The sequence below is a fragment of the Myxocyprinus asiaticus genome, chromosome 48 (genome assembly GCF_019703515.2).
Source record: "Myxocyprinus asiaticus isolate MX2 ecotype Aquarium Trade chromosome 48, UBuf_Myxa_2, whole genome shotgun sequence".
NCBI lineage: Eukaryota > Metazoa > Chordata > Actinopteri > Cypriniformes > Catostomidae > Myxocyprinus > Myxocyprinus asiaticus.
The window spans coordinates 30,605,646-30,620,645 of NC_059391.1; the positions used below are offsets into that span (position 1 = coordinate 30,605,646).

The 15,000-nt window shown below is 33.6% G+C and overlaps 1 protein-coding gene across 14 annotated transcripts in view; it reads right to left on the reverse strand.

Annotated features, from left to right (window-relative positions):
* Nucleotides 1-15,000, reverse strand: part of LOC127437162 (aquaporin-9-like) — a 39,177-nt gene that overhangs the window by 22,496 nt on the left and 1,681 nt on the right. For 2 of the 14 annotated variants that reach the window (XM_051691893.1, XM_051691902.1), the window contains exon 2: nt 4,345-4,471. The exons of 5 other annotated variants lie outside the window; for them this stretch is intronic. In XM_051691893.1, coding sequence (XP_051547853.1) covers nt 4,345-4,471 — 127 coding nt within the window. Of the gene's footprint in view, nt 1-4,174; nt 4,236-4,344; nt 4,863-5,176; nt 5,451-15,000 lie in introns of those variants that run through there. 7 more of the 14 variants (XM_051691898.1, XM_051691891.1, XM_051691896.1 and 4 more) reach the window with 7 other exon arrangements.

Here is a 15,000-nt window from a genome sequence, read left to right on the forward strand (position 1 = left end):
AACACTATATACACACTGCACAAACATAAACACTACACAAACATTAACACTATATACACGCTGCACAAACATAAACACTACACAAACACTAACACTATATACACGCTGCACAAACATAAACACTACACAAACACTAACACTATATACACGCTGCACAAACATAAACACTACACAAACATTAACACTATATACACACTGCACAAACATAAACACTACACAAACATTAACACTATATACACACTGCACAAACATAAACACTACACAAACATTAAAACTATATACACACTGCACAAACATAAACACTACACAAACACTAACACTATATACACACTGCACAAACATAAACACTACACAAACATTAACACTATATACACACTGCACAAACATAAACACTACACAAACATTAACACTATATACACACTGCACAAACATAAACACTACACAAACATTAACACTATATACACACTGCACAAACATAAACACTACACAAACATTAACACTATATACACACTGCACAAACATAAACACTACACAAACATTAACACTATATACACACTGCACAAACATAAACACTACACAAACATTAACACTATATACACACTACACAAACATAAACACTACACAAACATTAACACTATATACACACTGCACAAACATAAACACTACACAGACATTAACACTATATACACACTACACAAACATAAACACTACACAGACATTAACACTATATACACACTGCACAAACATAAACACTACACAAACATTAACACTATATACACACTGCACAAACATAAACACTACACAAACATTAACACTATATACACACTGCACAAACATAAACACTACACAAACATTAACACTATATACACACTACACAAACATTAACACTATATACACACTACACAAACATAAACACTACACAGACATTAACACTATATACACACTACACAAACATAAACACTACACAGACATTAACACTATATACACACTGCACAAACATAAACACTACACAAACATTAACACTATATACACACTGCACAAACATAAACACTACACAAACATTAACACTATATACACACTACACAAACATTAACACTATATACACACTACACAAACATAAACACTACACAAACATTAACACTATATACACACTGCACAAACATAAACACTACACAAACATTAACACTATATACACACTGCACAAACATAAACACTACACAAACATTAACACTATATACACACTACACAAACATAAACACTACACAAACATTAACACTATATACACACTGCACAAACATAAACACTACACAAACATTAACACTATATACACACTACACAAACATTAACACTATATACACACTACACAAACATAAACACTACACAGACATTAACACTATATACACACTACACAAACATAAACACTACACAGACATTAACACTATATACACACTGCACAAACATAAACACTACACAAACATTAACACTATATACACACTGCACAAACATAAACACTACACAAACATTAACACTATATACACACTACACAAACATTAACACTATATACACACTACACAAACATAAACACTACACAAACATTAACACTATATACACACTGCACAAACATAAACACTACACAAACATTAACACTATATACACACTACACAAACATAAACACTATATACATACTGCACAAACATAAACACTACACAAACACTAACACTATATACACACTGCACAAACATAAACACTACACAAACATTAACACTATATACACACTGCACAAACATAAACGCTACACAAACATTAACACTATATACACACTGCACAAACATAAACGCTACACAAACATTAACACTTTATACACACTGCACAAACATAAACACTACACAAACATTAACACTATATACACATTAACACTATATACACACTGCACAAACATAAACACTACACAAACATTAACACTATATACACACTGCACAAACATAAATGCTACACAAACATTAACACTATATACACACTGCACAAACATAAACACTACACAAACATTAACACTATATACACACTGCACAAACATAAACACTACACAAACATTAACACTATATACATACTGCACAAACATAAACACTACACAAACATTAACACTATATACACACTGCACAAACATAACACTATATACACACTGCACAAACATTAACACTATATACACACTACACAAACATAAACACTACACAAACACTAACACTATATACACACTGCACAAACATTAACACTACACAAACATTAACACTATATACACACTGCACAAACATAAACACTACACAAACATTAACACTATATACACACTGCACAAACATAAACACTACACAAACATTAACACTATATACACGCTGCACAAACATAAACACTACACAAACACTAACACTATATACACGCTGCACAAACATAAACACTACACAAACATTAACACTATATACACACTGCACAAACATAAACACTACACAAACATTAAAACTATATACACACTGCACAAACATAAACACTACACAAACACTAACACTATATACACACTGCACAAACATAAACACTACACAAACATTAACACTATATACACGCTGCACAAACATAAACACTACACAAACACTAACACTATATACACGCTGCACAAACATAAACACTACACAAACACTAACACTATATACACGCTGCACAAACATAAACACTACACAAACATTAACACTATATACACACTGCACAAACATAAACACTACACAAACATTAACACTATATACACACTGCACAAACATAAACACTACACAAACATTAAAACTATATACACACTGCACAAACATAAACACTACACAAACACTAACACTATATACACACTGCACAAACATAAACACTACACAAACACTAACACTATATACACACTGCACAAACATAAACACTACACAAACACTAACACTATATACACACTGCACAAACATAAACACTACACAAACATTAACACTATATACACACTGCACAAACATAAACACTACACAAACATTAACACTATATACACACTGCACAAACATAAACACTACACAAACATTAACACTATATACACACTGCACAAACATAAACACTACACAAACACTAACACTATATACACACTGCACAAACATAAACACTACACAAACACTAACACTATATACACGCTACACAAACATAAACACTACACTAACACTATATACACACTACACAAACATAAACACTACACAAACACTAACACTATATACACACTGCACAAACATAAACACTACACAAACACTAACACTATATACACACTGCACAAACATAAACACTACACAAACACTAACACTATATACACACTGCACAAACATAAACACTACACAAACATAAACACTATATACATACTGCACAAACATAAACACTACACAAACATTAACACTATATACACACACTGCACAAACATAAACACTACACAAACATTAACACTATATACACACTACACAAACATTAACACTATATACACACTACACAAACATAAACACTACACAAACATTAACACTATATACACACTGCACAAACATAAACACTACACAAACATTAACACTATATACACACTACACAAACATAAACACTACACAAACATTAACACTATATACACACTGCACAAACATAAACACTACACAAACATTAACACTATATACACACTGCACAAACATAAACACTATATACATACTGCACAAACATAAACACTACACAAACATAAACACTACACAAACACTACACAATGTCATTCACTGTGTTTCATTTCACTAGTTCATATCTGTCTTTTACAGTATTTAACTGACCTATTATATAAGACACACAACCATCATTTTACACAAACTCACTGAATAAACTCATCTGCTCTCTTCTAAACACACACACACACACACACACACACACACACACACACACACACACTGGCATGTGCCCGGATCAATATCAGAATAGTCGCCCTGAGCATCATATGACCTCAGAAATCAGCAGAGAGAGAGAGAGTTTGACAAATCAGATCAATCGTCATTCAGGAGTATTATGATGATGGTCCTGATGACATCATAATCCATCCAAAACTTACAAAACTTCATGACACAACAAGAGTGACAGAATATTTCATCTGTACCTCTGAAATTAAATCGGCAGTGTGTCGCTTCAGAGAGATGTATTGATGACTTCTGAGAATCCTGATAATCACATTATGACTCACATGTGAGAGTGATGTACAGTATGTGTGATGTTATATAACACATGTGCAGTGTTGTGTCTGTATAATAACATGTGTGTGATGTTTACCTGAGACGCCGCCGGCCACATACACACCCATCATGAGTCCAGTGCTGAAGCCGATGTGAACAGTCAACGGCTCGCCGAGAGTGTTTCTGCTCAACACTGTCTGAGCCACAGACCCACAACCAAACAACTGACACACAACAGTTCACTGATTACCACACAACAGTATACATGGAACCCCACACAGAAATCACATATATGACAACAGATGCACATCTTCATTTACTGGATGATTTTTGTGGAAACACTTTACATGATGCATTAAGTATCATGAACTATCAGTGAACAATATGCTGACAGCATTTATTAATATTGATTTATGTTAATTGATAAAAGCACATTGTTCATTGTTAGTTCATGAAAGTTCACAGTGCATTAACTAATGTTAACATATACAACTTTCAATTTTTTTTAAATGTATAAGTTTGTTAAAATGATTAATTAATGCTGTAAAAATATTGTTCATTTTTAGTTTGTTAACTAATTGAACTGTAAAGTGTTACCTTTTTCATTTACATAAAGAGTCACATACTTGAATATTTATGCAACATATATTTCAGAATACTGCAGAGAAAATGTCTGTATCATATAGGTAATGTATTTTCCCCATGAACTTGTGGAATTTTAATTTATGTACATATATGCTGAAATATATGAACTATATATATGTTCTTATATGGTCATATATAAGATTTCTGTATGGAACAATACAATGAAGAACAGACACACAGTCTGTATAGAATAAAACAGCTCTTTATAGAATAAAAGTGATTTTTTTTCTTGTCTTGATAAATCTCCCATCAGTCCCATTAAAAACAGAGATACAGTTACTCACCACCAGCACAAACGTCCCGAGGAACTCGGCGAGGAACTCTTTGAAGACGGTGTGTTTGATGACACAATGATGCTTCATGTTTGAGTCTGTTTCACACTCGCTCTGATGTGAATCCACACACAATCTGACTGTCAGACTGAACGCTCGGCTGCATTAAACACCCCAAACACACACACATCGATCTGTCAGGCCCCTCTCATGTGTGTGTGTGTGTGTGTGAGAGAGTGTGTGAGTGAGTGTGAGAGTGTGTGTGTGTATGTTTATGTGTGGTGTGTGAGAGAGTGTGTGTGTGAGAGTGTGTGTGAGTGAGTGAGTGTGAAAGTGTGAGTGAATGTGTGTGTGTGAGAGTGTGTGAGTGAGTGTGTGTGTGTGTATGTGAGAGTGTGTGAGTGAGTGTGTGTGTGTGTGTGTGAGTGAGTGTGTGTGTGTGTATGTGAGAGTGTGTGAGTGAGTGTGTGTGTGTGTGTGTGAGTGAGTGTATGTGTATGTGTGTTTGTGTGTGAGTGCGTGTGTGTGAGTGAGTGTATGTGTGTGTTTGTGTGTGTGTATGAGAGTGTGAGAGAGTGTGTGTGTGTGTGTGTGTGTGTGTGTGTAAGTGAGTGTATGTGTGTGTTTGTGTGAGTGAGTGTGTTTGTGTGTGTGTGTGAGAGAGTGTGTGAGTGTGCGTGTGTGTGTGTGTGTGTGTGTGTGAGTGAGTGTGTGTATGTATGTGTGAGTGTGTGTGTGTGTGTACATACACAACATAAACATAAACGCTACACAAACATTAACACTATATACACACTGCACAAACATAAACGTTACACAAACACTAACACTATATACACACTGCACAAACATAAACGCTACACAAACATTAACACTATATACACACTGCACAAACATAAACACTACACAAACATTAACACTATATACACACTACACAAACATAAACACTACACAAACACTAACACTATATACACACTGCACAAACATAAACACTACACAAACATTAACACTATACAGGTGCATCTCAATAAATTAGAATGTCGTGGAAAAGTTCATTTATTTCAGTAATTCAACTCAAATTGTGAAACTCGTGTATTAAATAAATTCAATGCACACAGACTGAAGTAGTTTAAGTCTTTGGTTCTTTTAATTGTGATGATTTTGGCTCACATTTAACAAAAACCCACCAATTCACTATCTCAAAAAATTAGAATATGGTGACATGCCAATCAGCTAATCAGCTCAAAACACCTGCAAAGGTTTCCTGAGCCTTCAAAATGGTCTCTCAGTTTGGTTCACTAGGCTACACAATCATGGGGAAGACTGCTGATCTGACAGTTGTCCAGAAGACAATCATTGACACCCTTCACAAGGAGGGTAAGCCACAAACATTCATTGCCAAAGAAGCTGGCTGTTCACAGAGTGCTGTATCCAAGCATGTTAACAGAAAGTTGAGTGGAAGGAAAAAGTGTGGAAGAAAAAGATGCACAACCAACCGAGAGAACCGCAGCCTTATGATTGTCAAGTAAAATCGATTCAAGAATTTGGGTGAACTTCACAAGGAATGGACTGAGGCTGGGGTCAAGGCATCAAGAGCCACCACACACAGACATGTCAAGGAATTTGGCTACAGTTGTCGTATTCCTCTTGTTAAGCCACTCCTGAACCAAAGACAACGTCAGATGCGTCTTACCTGGGCTAAGGAGAAGAAGAACTGGACTGTTGCCCAGTGTTCCAAAGTCCTCTTTTCAGATGAGAGCAAGTTTTGTATTTCATTTGGAAACCAAGGTCCTAGAGTCTGGAGGAAGGGTGGAGAAGCTCATAGCCCAAGTTGCTTGAAGTCCAGTGTTCAGTTTCCACAGTCTGTGATGATTTGGGGTGCAATGTCATCTGCTGGTGTTGGTCCATTGTGTTTTTTGAAAACCAAAGTCACTGCACCCGTTTACCAAGAAATTTTGGAGCACTTCATGCTTCCTTCTGCTGACCAGCTTTTTAAAGATGCTGATTTCATTTTCCAGCAGGATTTGGCACCTGCCCACACTGCCAAAAGCACCAAAAGTTGGTTAAATGACCATGGTGTTGGTGTGCTTGACTGGCCAGCAAACTCACCAGACCTGAACCCCATAGAGAATCTATGGGGTATTGTCAAGAGGAAAATGAGAAACAAGAGACTAAAAAATGCAGATGAGCTGAAAGCCACTGTCAAAGAAACCTGGGCTTCCATACCACCTCAGCAGTGCCACAAACTGATCACCTCCATGCCACGCCGAATTGAGGCAGTAATTAAAGCAAAATGAGCCCCTACCAAGTATTGAGTACATATACAGTAAATGAACATACTTTCCGGAAGGCCAACAATTCACTAAAAATGTTTTTTTATTGGTCTTATGATGTATTCTAATTTTTTGAGATAGTGAATTGGTGGGTTTTTGTTAAATGTGAGCCAAAATCATCACAATTAAAAGAACCAAAGACTTAAACTACTTCAGTCTGTGTGCATTGAATTTATTTAATACACGAGTTTCACAATTTGAGTTGAATTACTGAAATAAATGAACTTTTCCACGACATTCTAATTTATTGAGATGCACCTGTATACACACTACACAAACATAAACACTACACAAACATTAACACTATATACACACTGCACAAACATAAACACTACACAAACACTAACACTATATACACACTGCACAAACATAAACACTACACAAACATAAACACTACACAAACACTAACACTATATACACACTGCACAAACATACACACACTCACTCACACACACACACACACACACACACGCACACTCACACACTCTCTCACACACACACACAAACACACTCACTCACACAAACATTAACACTATATACACACTGCACAAACATAAACACTACACAAACATTAACACTATATACACACTGCACAAACATAAACACTATATACACACTGCACAAACATTAACACTATATACACACTGCACAAACATAACACTATATACACACTGCACAAACATTAACACTATATACACACTACACAAACATAAACACTACACAAACACTAACACTATATACACACTGCACAAACATAAACACTACACAAACATTAACACTATATACACACTGCACAAACATAAACACTACACAAACATTAACACTATATACACACTGCACAAACATAAACACTACACAAACATTAACACTATATACACGCTGCACAAACATAAACACTACACAAACACTAACACTATATACACGCTGCACAAACATAAACACTACACAAACACTAACACTATATACACGCTGCACAAACATAAACACTACACAAACATTAACACTATATACACACTGCACAAACATAAACACTACACAAACATTAACACTATATACACACTGCACAAACATAAACACTACACAAACATTAAAACTATATACACACTGCACAAACATAAACACTACACAAACACTAACACTATATACACACTGCACAAACATAAACACTACACAAACATTAACACTATATACACACTGCACAAACATAAACACTACACAAACATTAACACTATATACACACTGCACAAACATAAACACTACACAAACATTAACACTATATACACACTGCACAAACATAAACACTACACAAACATTAACACTATATACACACTGCACAAACATAAACACTACACAAACATTAACACTATATACACACTGCACAAACATAAACACTACACAAACATTAACACTATATACACACTACACAAACATAAACACTACACAAACATTAACACTATATACACACTGCACAAACATAAACACTACACAGACATTAACACTATATACACACTACACAAACATAAACACTACACAGACATTAACACTATATACACACTGCACAAACATAAACACTACACAAACATTAACACTATATACACACTGCACAAACATAAACACTACACAAACATTAACACTATATACACACTGCACAAACATAAACACTACACAAACATTAACACTATATACACACTACACAAACATTAACACTATATACACACTACACAAACATAAACACTACACAGACATTAACACTATATACACACTACACAAACATAAACACTACACAGACATTAACACTATATACACACTGCACAAACATAAACACTACACAAACATTAACACTATATACACACTGCACAAACATAAACACTACACAAACATTAACACTATATACACACTACACAAACATTAACACTATATACACACTACACAAACATAAACACTACACAAACATTAACACTATATACACACTGCACAAACATAAACACTACACAAACATTAACACTATATACACACTGCACAAACATAAACACTACACAAACATTAACACTATATACACACTACACAAACATAAACACTACACAAACATTAACACTATATACACACTGCACAAACATAAACACTACACAAACATTAACACTATATACACACTACACAAACATTAACACTATATACACACTACACAAACATAAACACTACACAGACATTAACACTATATACACACTACACAAACATAAACACTACACAGACATTAACACTATATACACACTGCACAAACATAAACACTACACAAACATTAACACTATATACACACTGCACAAACATAAACACTACACAAACATTAACACTATATACACACTACACAAACATTAACACTATATACACACTACACAAACATAAACACTACACAAACATTAACACTATATACACACTGCACAAACATAAACACTACACAAACATTAACACTATATACACACTACACAAACATAAACACTATATACATACTGCACAAACATAAACACTACACAAACACTAACACTATATACACACTGCACAAACATAAACACTACACAAACATTAACACTATATACACACTGCACAAACATAAACGCTACACAAACATTAACACTATATACACACTGCACAAACATAAACGCTACACAAACATTAACACTTTATACACACTGCACAAACATAAACACTACACAAACATTAACACTATATACACATTAACACTATATACACACTGCACAAACATAAACACTACACAAACATTAACACTATATACACACTGCACAAACATAAATGCTACACAAACATTAACACTATATACACACTGCACAAACATAAACACTACACAAACATTAACACTATATACACACTGCACAAACATAAACACTACACAAACATTAACACTATATACATACTGCACAAACATAAACACTACACAAACATTAACACTATATACACACTGCACAAACATAACACTATATACACACTGCACAAACATTAACACTATATACACACTACACAAACATAAACACTACACAAACACTAACACTATATACACACTGCACAAACATTAACACTACACAAACATTAACACTATATACACACTGCACAAACATAAACACTACACAAACATTAACACTATATACACACTGCACAAACATAAACACTACACAAACATTAACACTATATACACGCTGCACAAACATAAACACTACACAAACACTAACACTATATACACGCTGCACAAACATAAACACTACACAAACATTAACACTATATACACACTGCACAAACATAAACACTACACAAACATTAAAACTATATACACACTGCACAAACATAAACACTACACAAACACTAACACTATATACACACTGCACAAACATAAACACTACACAAACATTAACACTATATACACGCTGCACAAACATAAACACTACACAAACACTAACACTATATACACGCTGCACAAACATAAACACTACACAAACACTAACACTATATACACGCTGCACAAACATAAACACTACACAAACATTAACACTATATACACACTGCACAAACATAAACACTACACAAACATTAACACTATATACACACTGCACAAACATAAACACTACACAAACATTAACACTATATACACACTGCACAAACATAAACACTACACAAACACTAACACTATATACACACTGCACAAACATAAACACTACACAAACACTAACACTATATACACACTGCACAAACATAAACACTACACAAACACTAACACTATATACACACTGCACAAACATAAACACTACACAAACATTAACACTATATACACACTGCACAAACATAAACACTACACAAACATTAACACTATATACACACTGCACAAACATAAACACTACACAAACATTAACACTATATACACACTGCACAAACATAAACACTACACAAACACTAACACTATATACACACTGCACAAACATAAACACTACACAAACATTAACACTATATACACACTGCACAAACATAAACACTACACAAACATTAACACTATATACACACTACACAAACATAAACACTACACAAACATTAACACTATATACACACTGCACAAACATAAACACTACACAAACATTAACACTATATACACACTGCACAAACATAAACACTACACAAACATTAACACTATATACACACTGCACAAACATAAACACTACACAAACATTAACACTATATACACACTGCACAAACATAAACACTACACAAACATTAACACTATATACACACTGCACAAACATAAACACTACACAAACATTAACACTATATACACACTACACAAACATAAACACTACACAAACATTAACACTATATACACACTGCACAAACATAAACACTACACAGACATTAACACTATATACACACTACACAAACATAAACACTACACAGACATTAACACTATATACACACTGCACAAACATAAACACTACACAAACATTAACACTATATACACACTGCACAAACATAAACACTACACAAACATTAACACTATATACACACTGCACAAACATAAACACTACACAAACATTAACACTATATACACACTACACAAACATTAACACTATATACACACTACACAAACATAAACACTACACAGACATTAACACTATATACACACTACACAAACATAAACACTACACAGACATTAACACTATATACACACTGCACAAACATAAACACTACACAAACATTAACACTATATACACACTGCACAAACATAAACACTACACAAACATTAACACTATATACACACTACACAAACATTAACACTATATACACACTACACAAACATAAACACTACACAAACATTAACACTATATACACACTGCACAAACATAAACACTACACAAACATTAACACTATATACACACTGCACAAACATAAACACTACACAAACATTAACACTATATACACACTACACAAACATAAACACTACACAAACATTAACACTATATACACACTGCACAAACATAAACACTACACAAACATTAACACTATATACACACTACACAAACATTAACACTATATACACACTACACAAACATAAACACTACACAGACATTAACACTATATACACACTACACAAACATAAACACTACACAGACATTAACACTATATACACACTGCACAAACATAAACACTACACAAACATTAACACTATATACACACTGCACAAACATAAACACTACACAAACATTAACACTATATACACACTACACAAACATTAACACTATATACACACTACACAAACATAAACACTACACAAACATTAACACTATATACACACTGCACAAACATAAACACTACACAAACATTAACACTATATACACACTACACAAAACATAAACACTATATACATACTGCACAAACATAAACACTACACAAACACTAACACTATATACACACTGCACAAACATAAACACTACACAAACATTAACACTATATACACACTGCACAAACATAAACGCTACACAAACATTAACACTATATACACACTGCACAAACATAAACGCTACACAAACATTAACACTTTATACACACTGCACAAACATAAACACTACACAAACATTAACACTATATACACATTAACACTATATACACACTGCACAAACATAAACACTACACAAACATTAACACTATATACACACTGCACAAACATAAATGCTACACAAACATTAACACTATATACACACTGCACAAACATAAACACTACACAAACATTAACACTATATACACACTGCACAAACATAAACACTACACAAACATTAACACTATATACATACTGCACAAACATAAACACTACACAAACATTAACACTATATACACACTGCACAAACATAACACTATATACACACTGCACAAACATTAACACTATATACACACTACACAAACATAAACACTACACAAACACTAACACTATATACACACTGCACAAACATTAACACTACACAAACATTAACACTATATACACACTGCACAAACATAAACACTACACAAACATTAACACTATATACACACTGCACAAACATAAACACTACACAAACATTAACACTATATACACGCTGCACAAACATAAACACTACACAAACACTAACACTATATACACGCTGCACAAACATAAACACTACACAAACATTAACACTATATACACACTGCACAAACATAAACACTACACAAACATTAAAACTATATACACACTGCACAAACATAAACACTACACAAACACTAACACTATATACACACTGCACAAACATAAACACTACACAAACATTAACACTATATACACGCTGCACAAACATAAACACTACACAAACACTAACACTATATACACGCTGCACAAACATAAACACTACACAAACACTAACACTATATACACGCTGCACAAACATAAACACTACACAAACATTAACACTATATACACACTGCACAAACATAAACACTACACAAACATTAACACTATATACACACTGCACAAACATAAACACTACACAAACATTAAAACTATATACACACTGCACAAACATAAACACTACACAAACACTAACACTATATACACACTGCACAAACATAAACACTACACAAACACTAACACTATATACACACTGCACAAACATAAACACTACACAAACACTAACACTATATACACACTGCACAAACATAAACACTACACAAACATTAACACTATATACACACTGCACAAACATAAACACTACACAAACATTAACACTATATACACACTGCACAAACATAAACACTACACAAACATTAACACTATATACACACTGCACAAACATAAACACTACACAAACACTAACACTATATACACACTGCACAAACATAAACACTACACAAACACTAACACTATATACACGCTACACAAACATAAACACTACACTAACACTATATACACACTACACAAACATAAACACTACACAAACACTAACACTATATACACACTGCACAAACATAAACACTACACAAACACTAACACTATATACACACTGCACAAACATAAACACTACACAAACACTAACACTATATACACACTGCACAAACATAAACACTACACAAACATAAACACTATATACATACTGCACAAACATAAACACTACACAAACATTAACACTATATACACACACTGCACAAACATAAACACTACACAAACATTAACACTATATACACACTACACAAACATTAACACTATATACACACTACACAAACATAAACACTACACAAACATTAACACTATATACACACTGCACAAACATAAACACTACACAAACATTAACACTATATACACACTACACAAACATAAACACTACACAAACATTAACACTATATACACACTGCACAAACATAAACACTACACAAACATTAACACTATATACACACTGCACAAACATAAACACTATATACATACTGCACAAACATAAACACTACACAAAC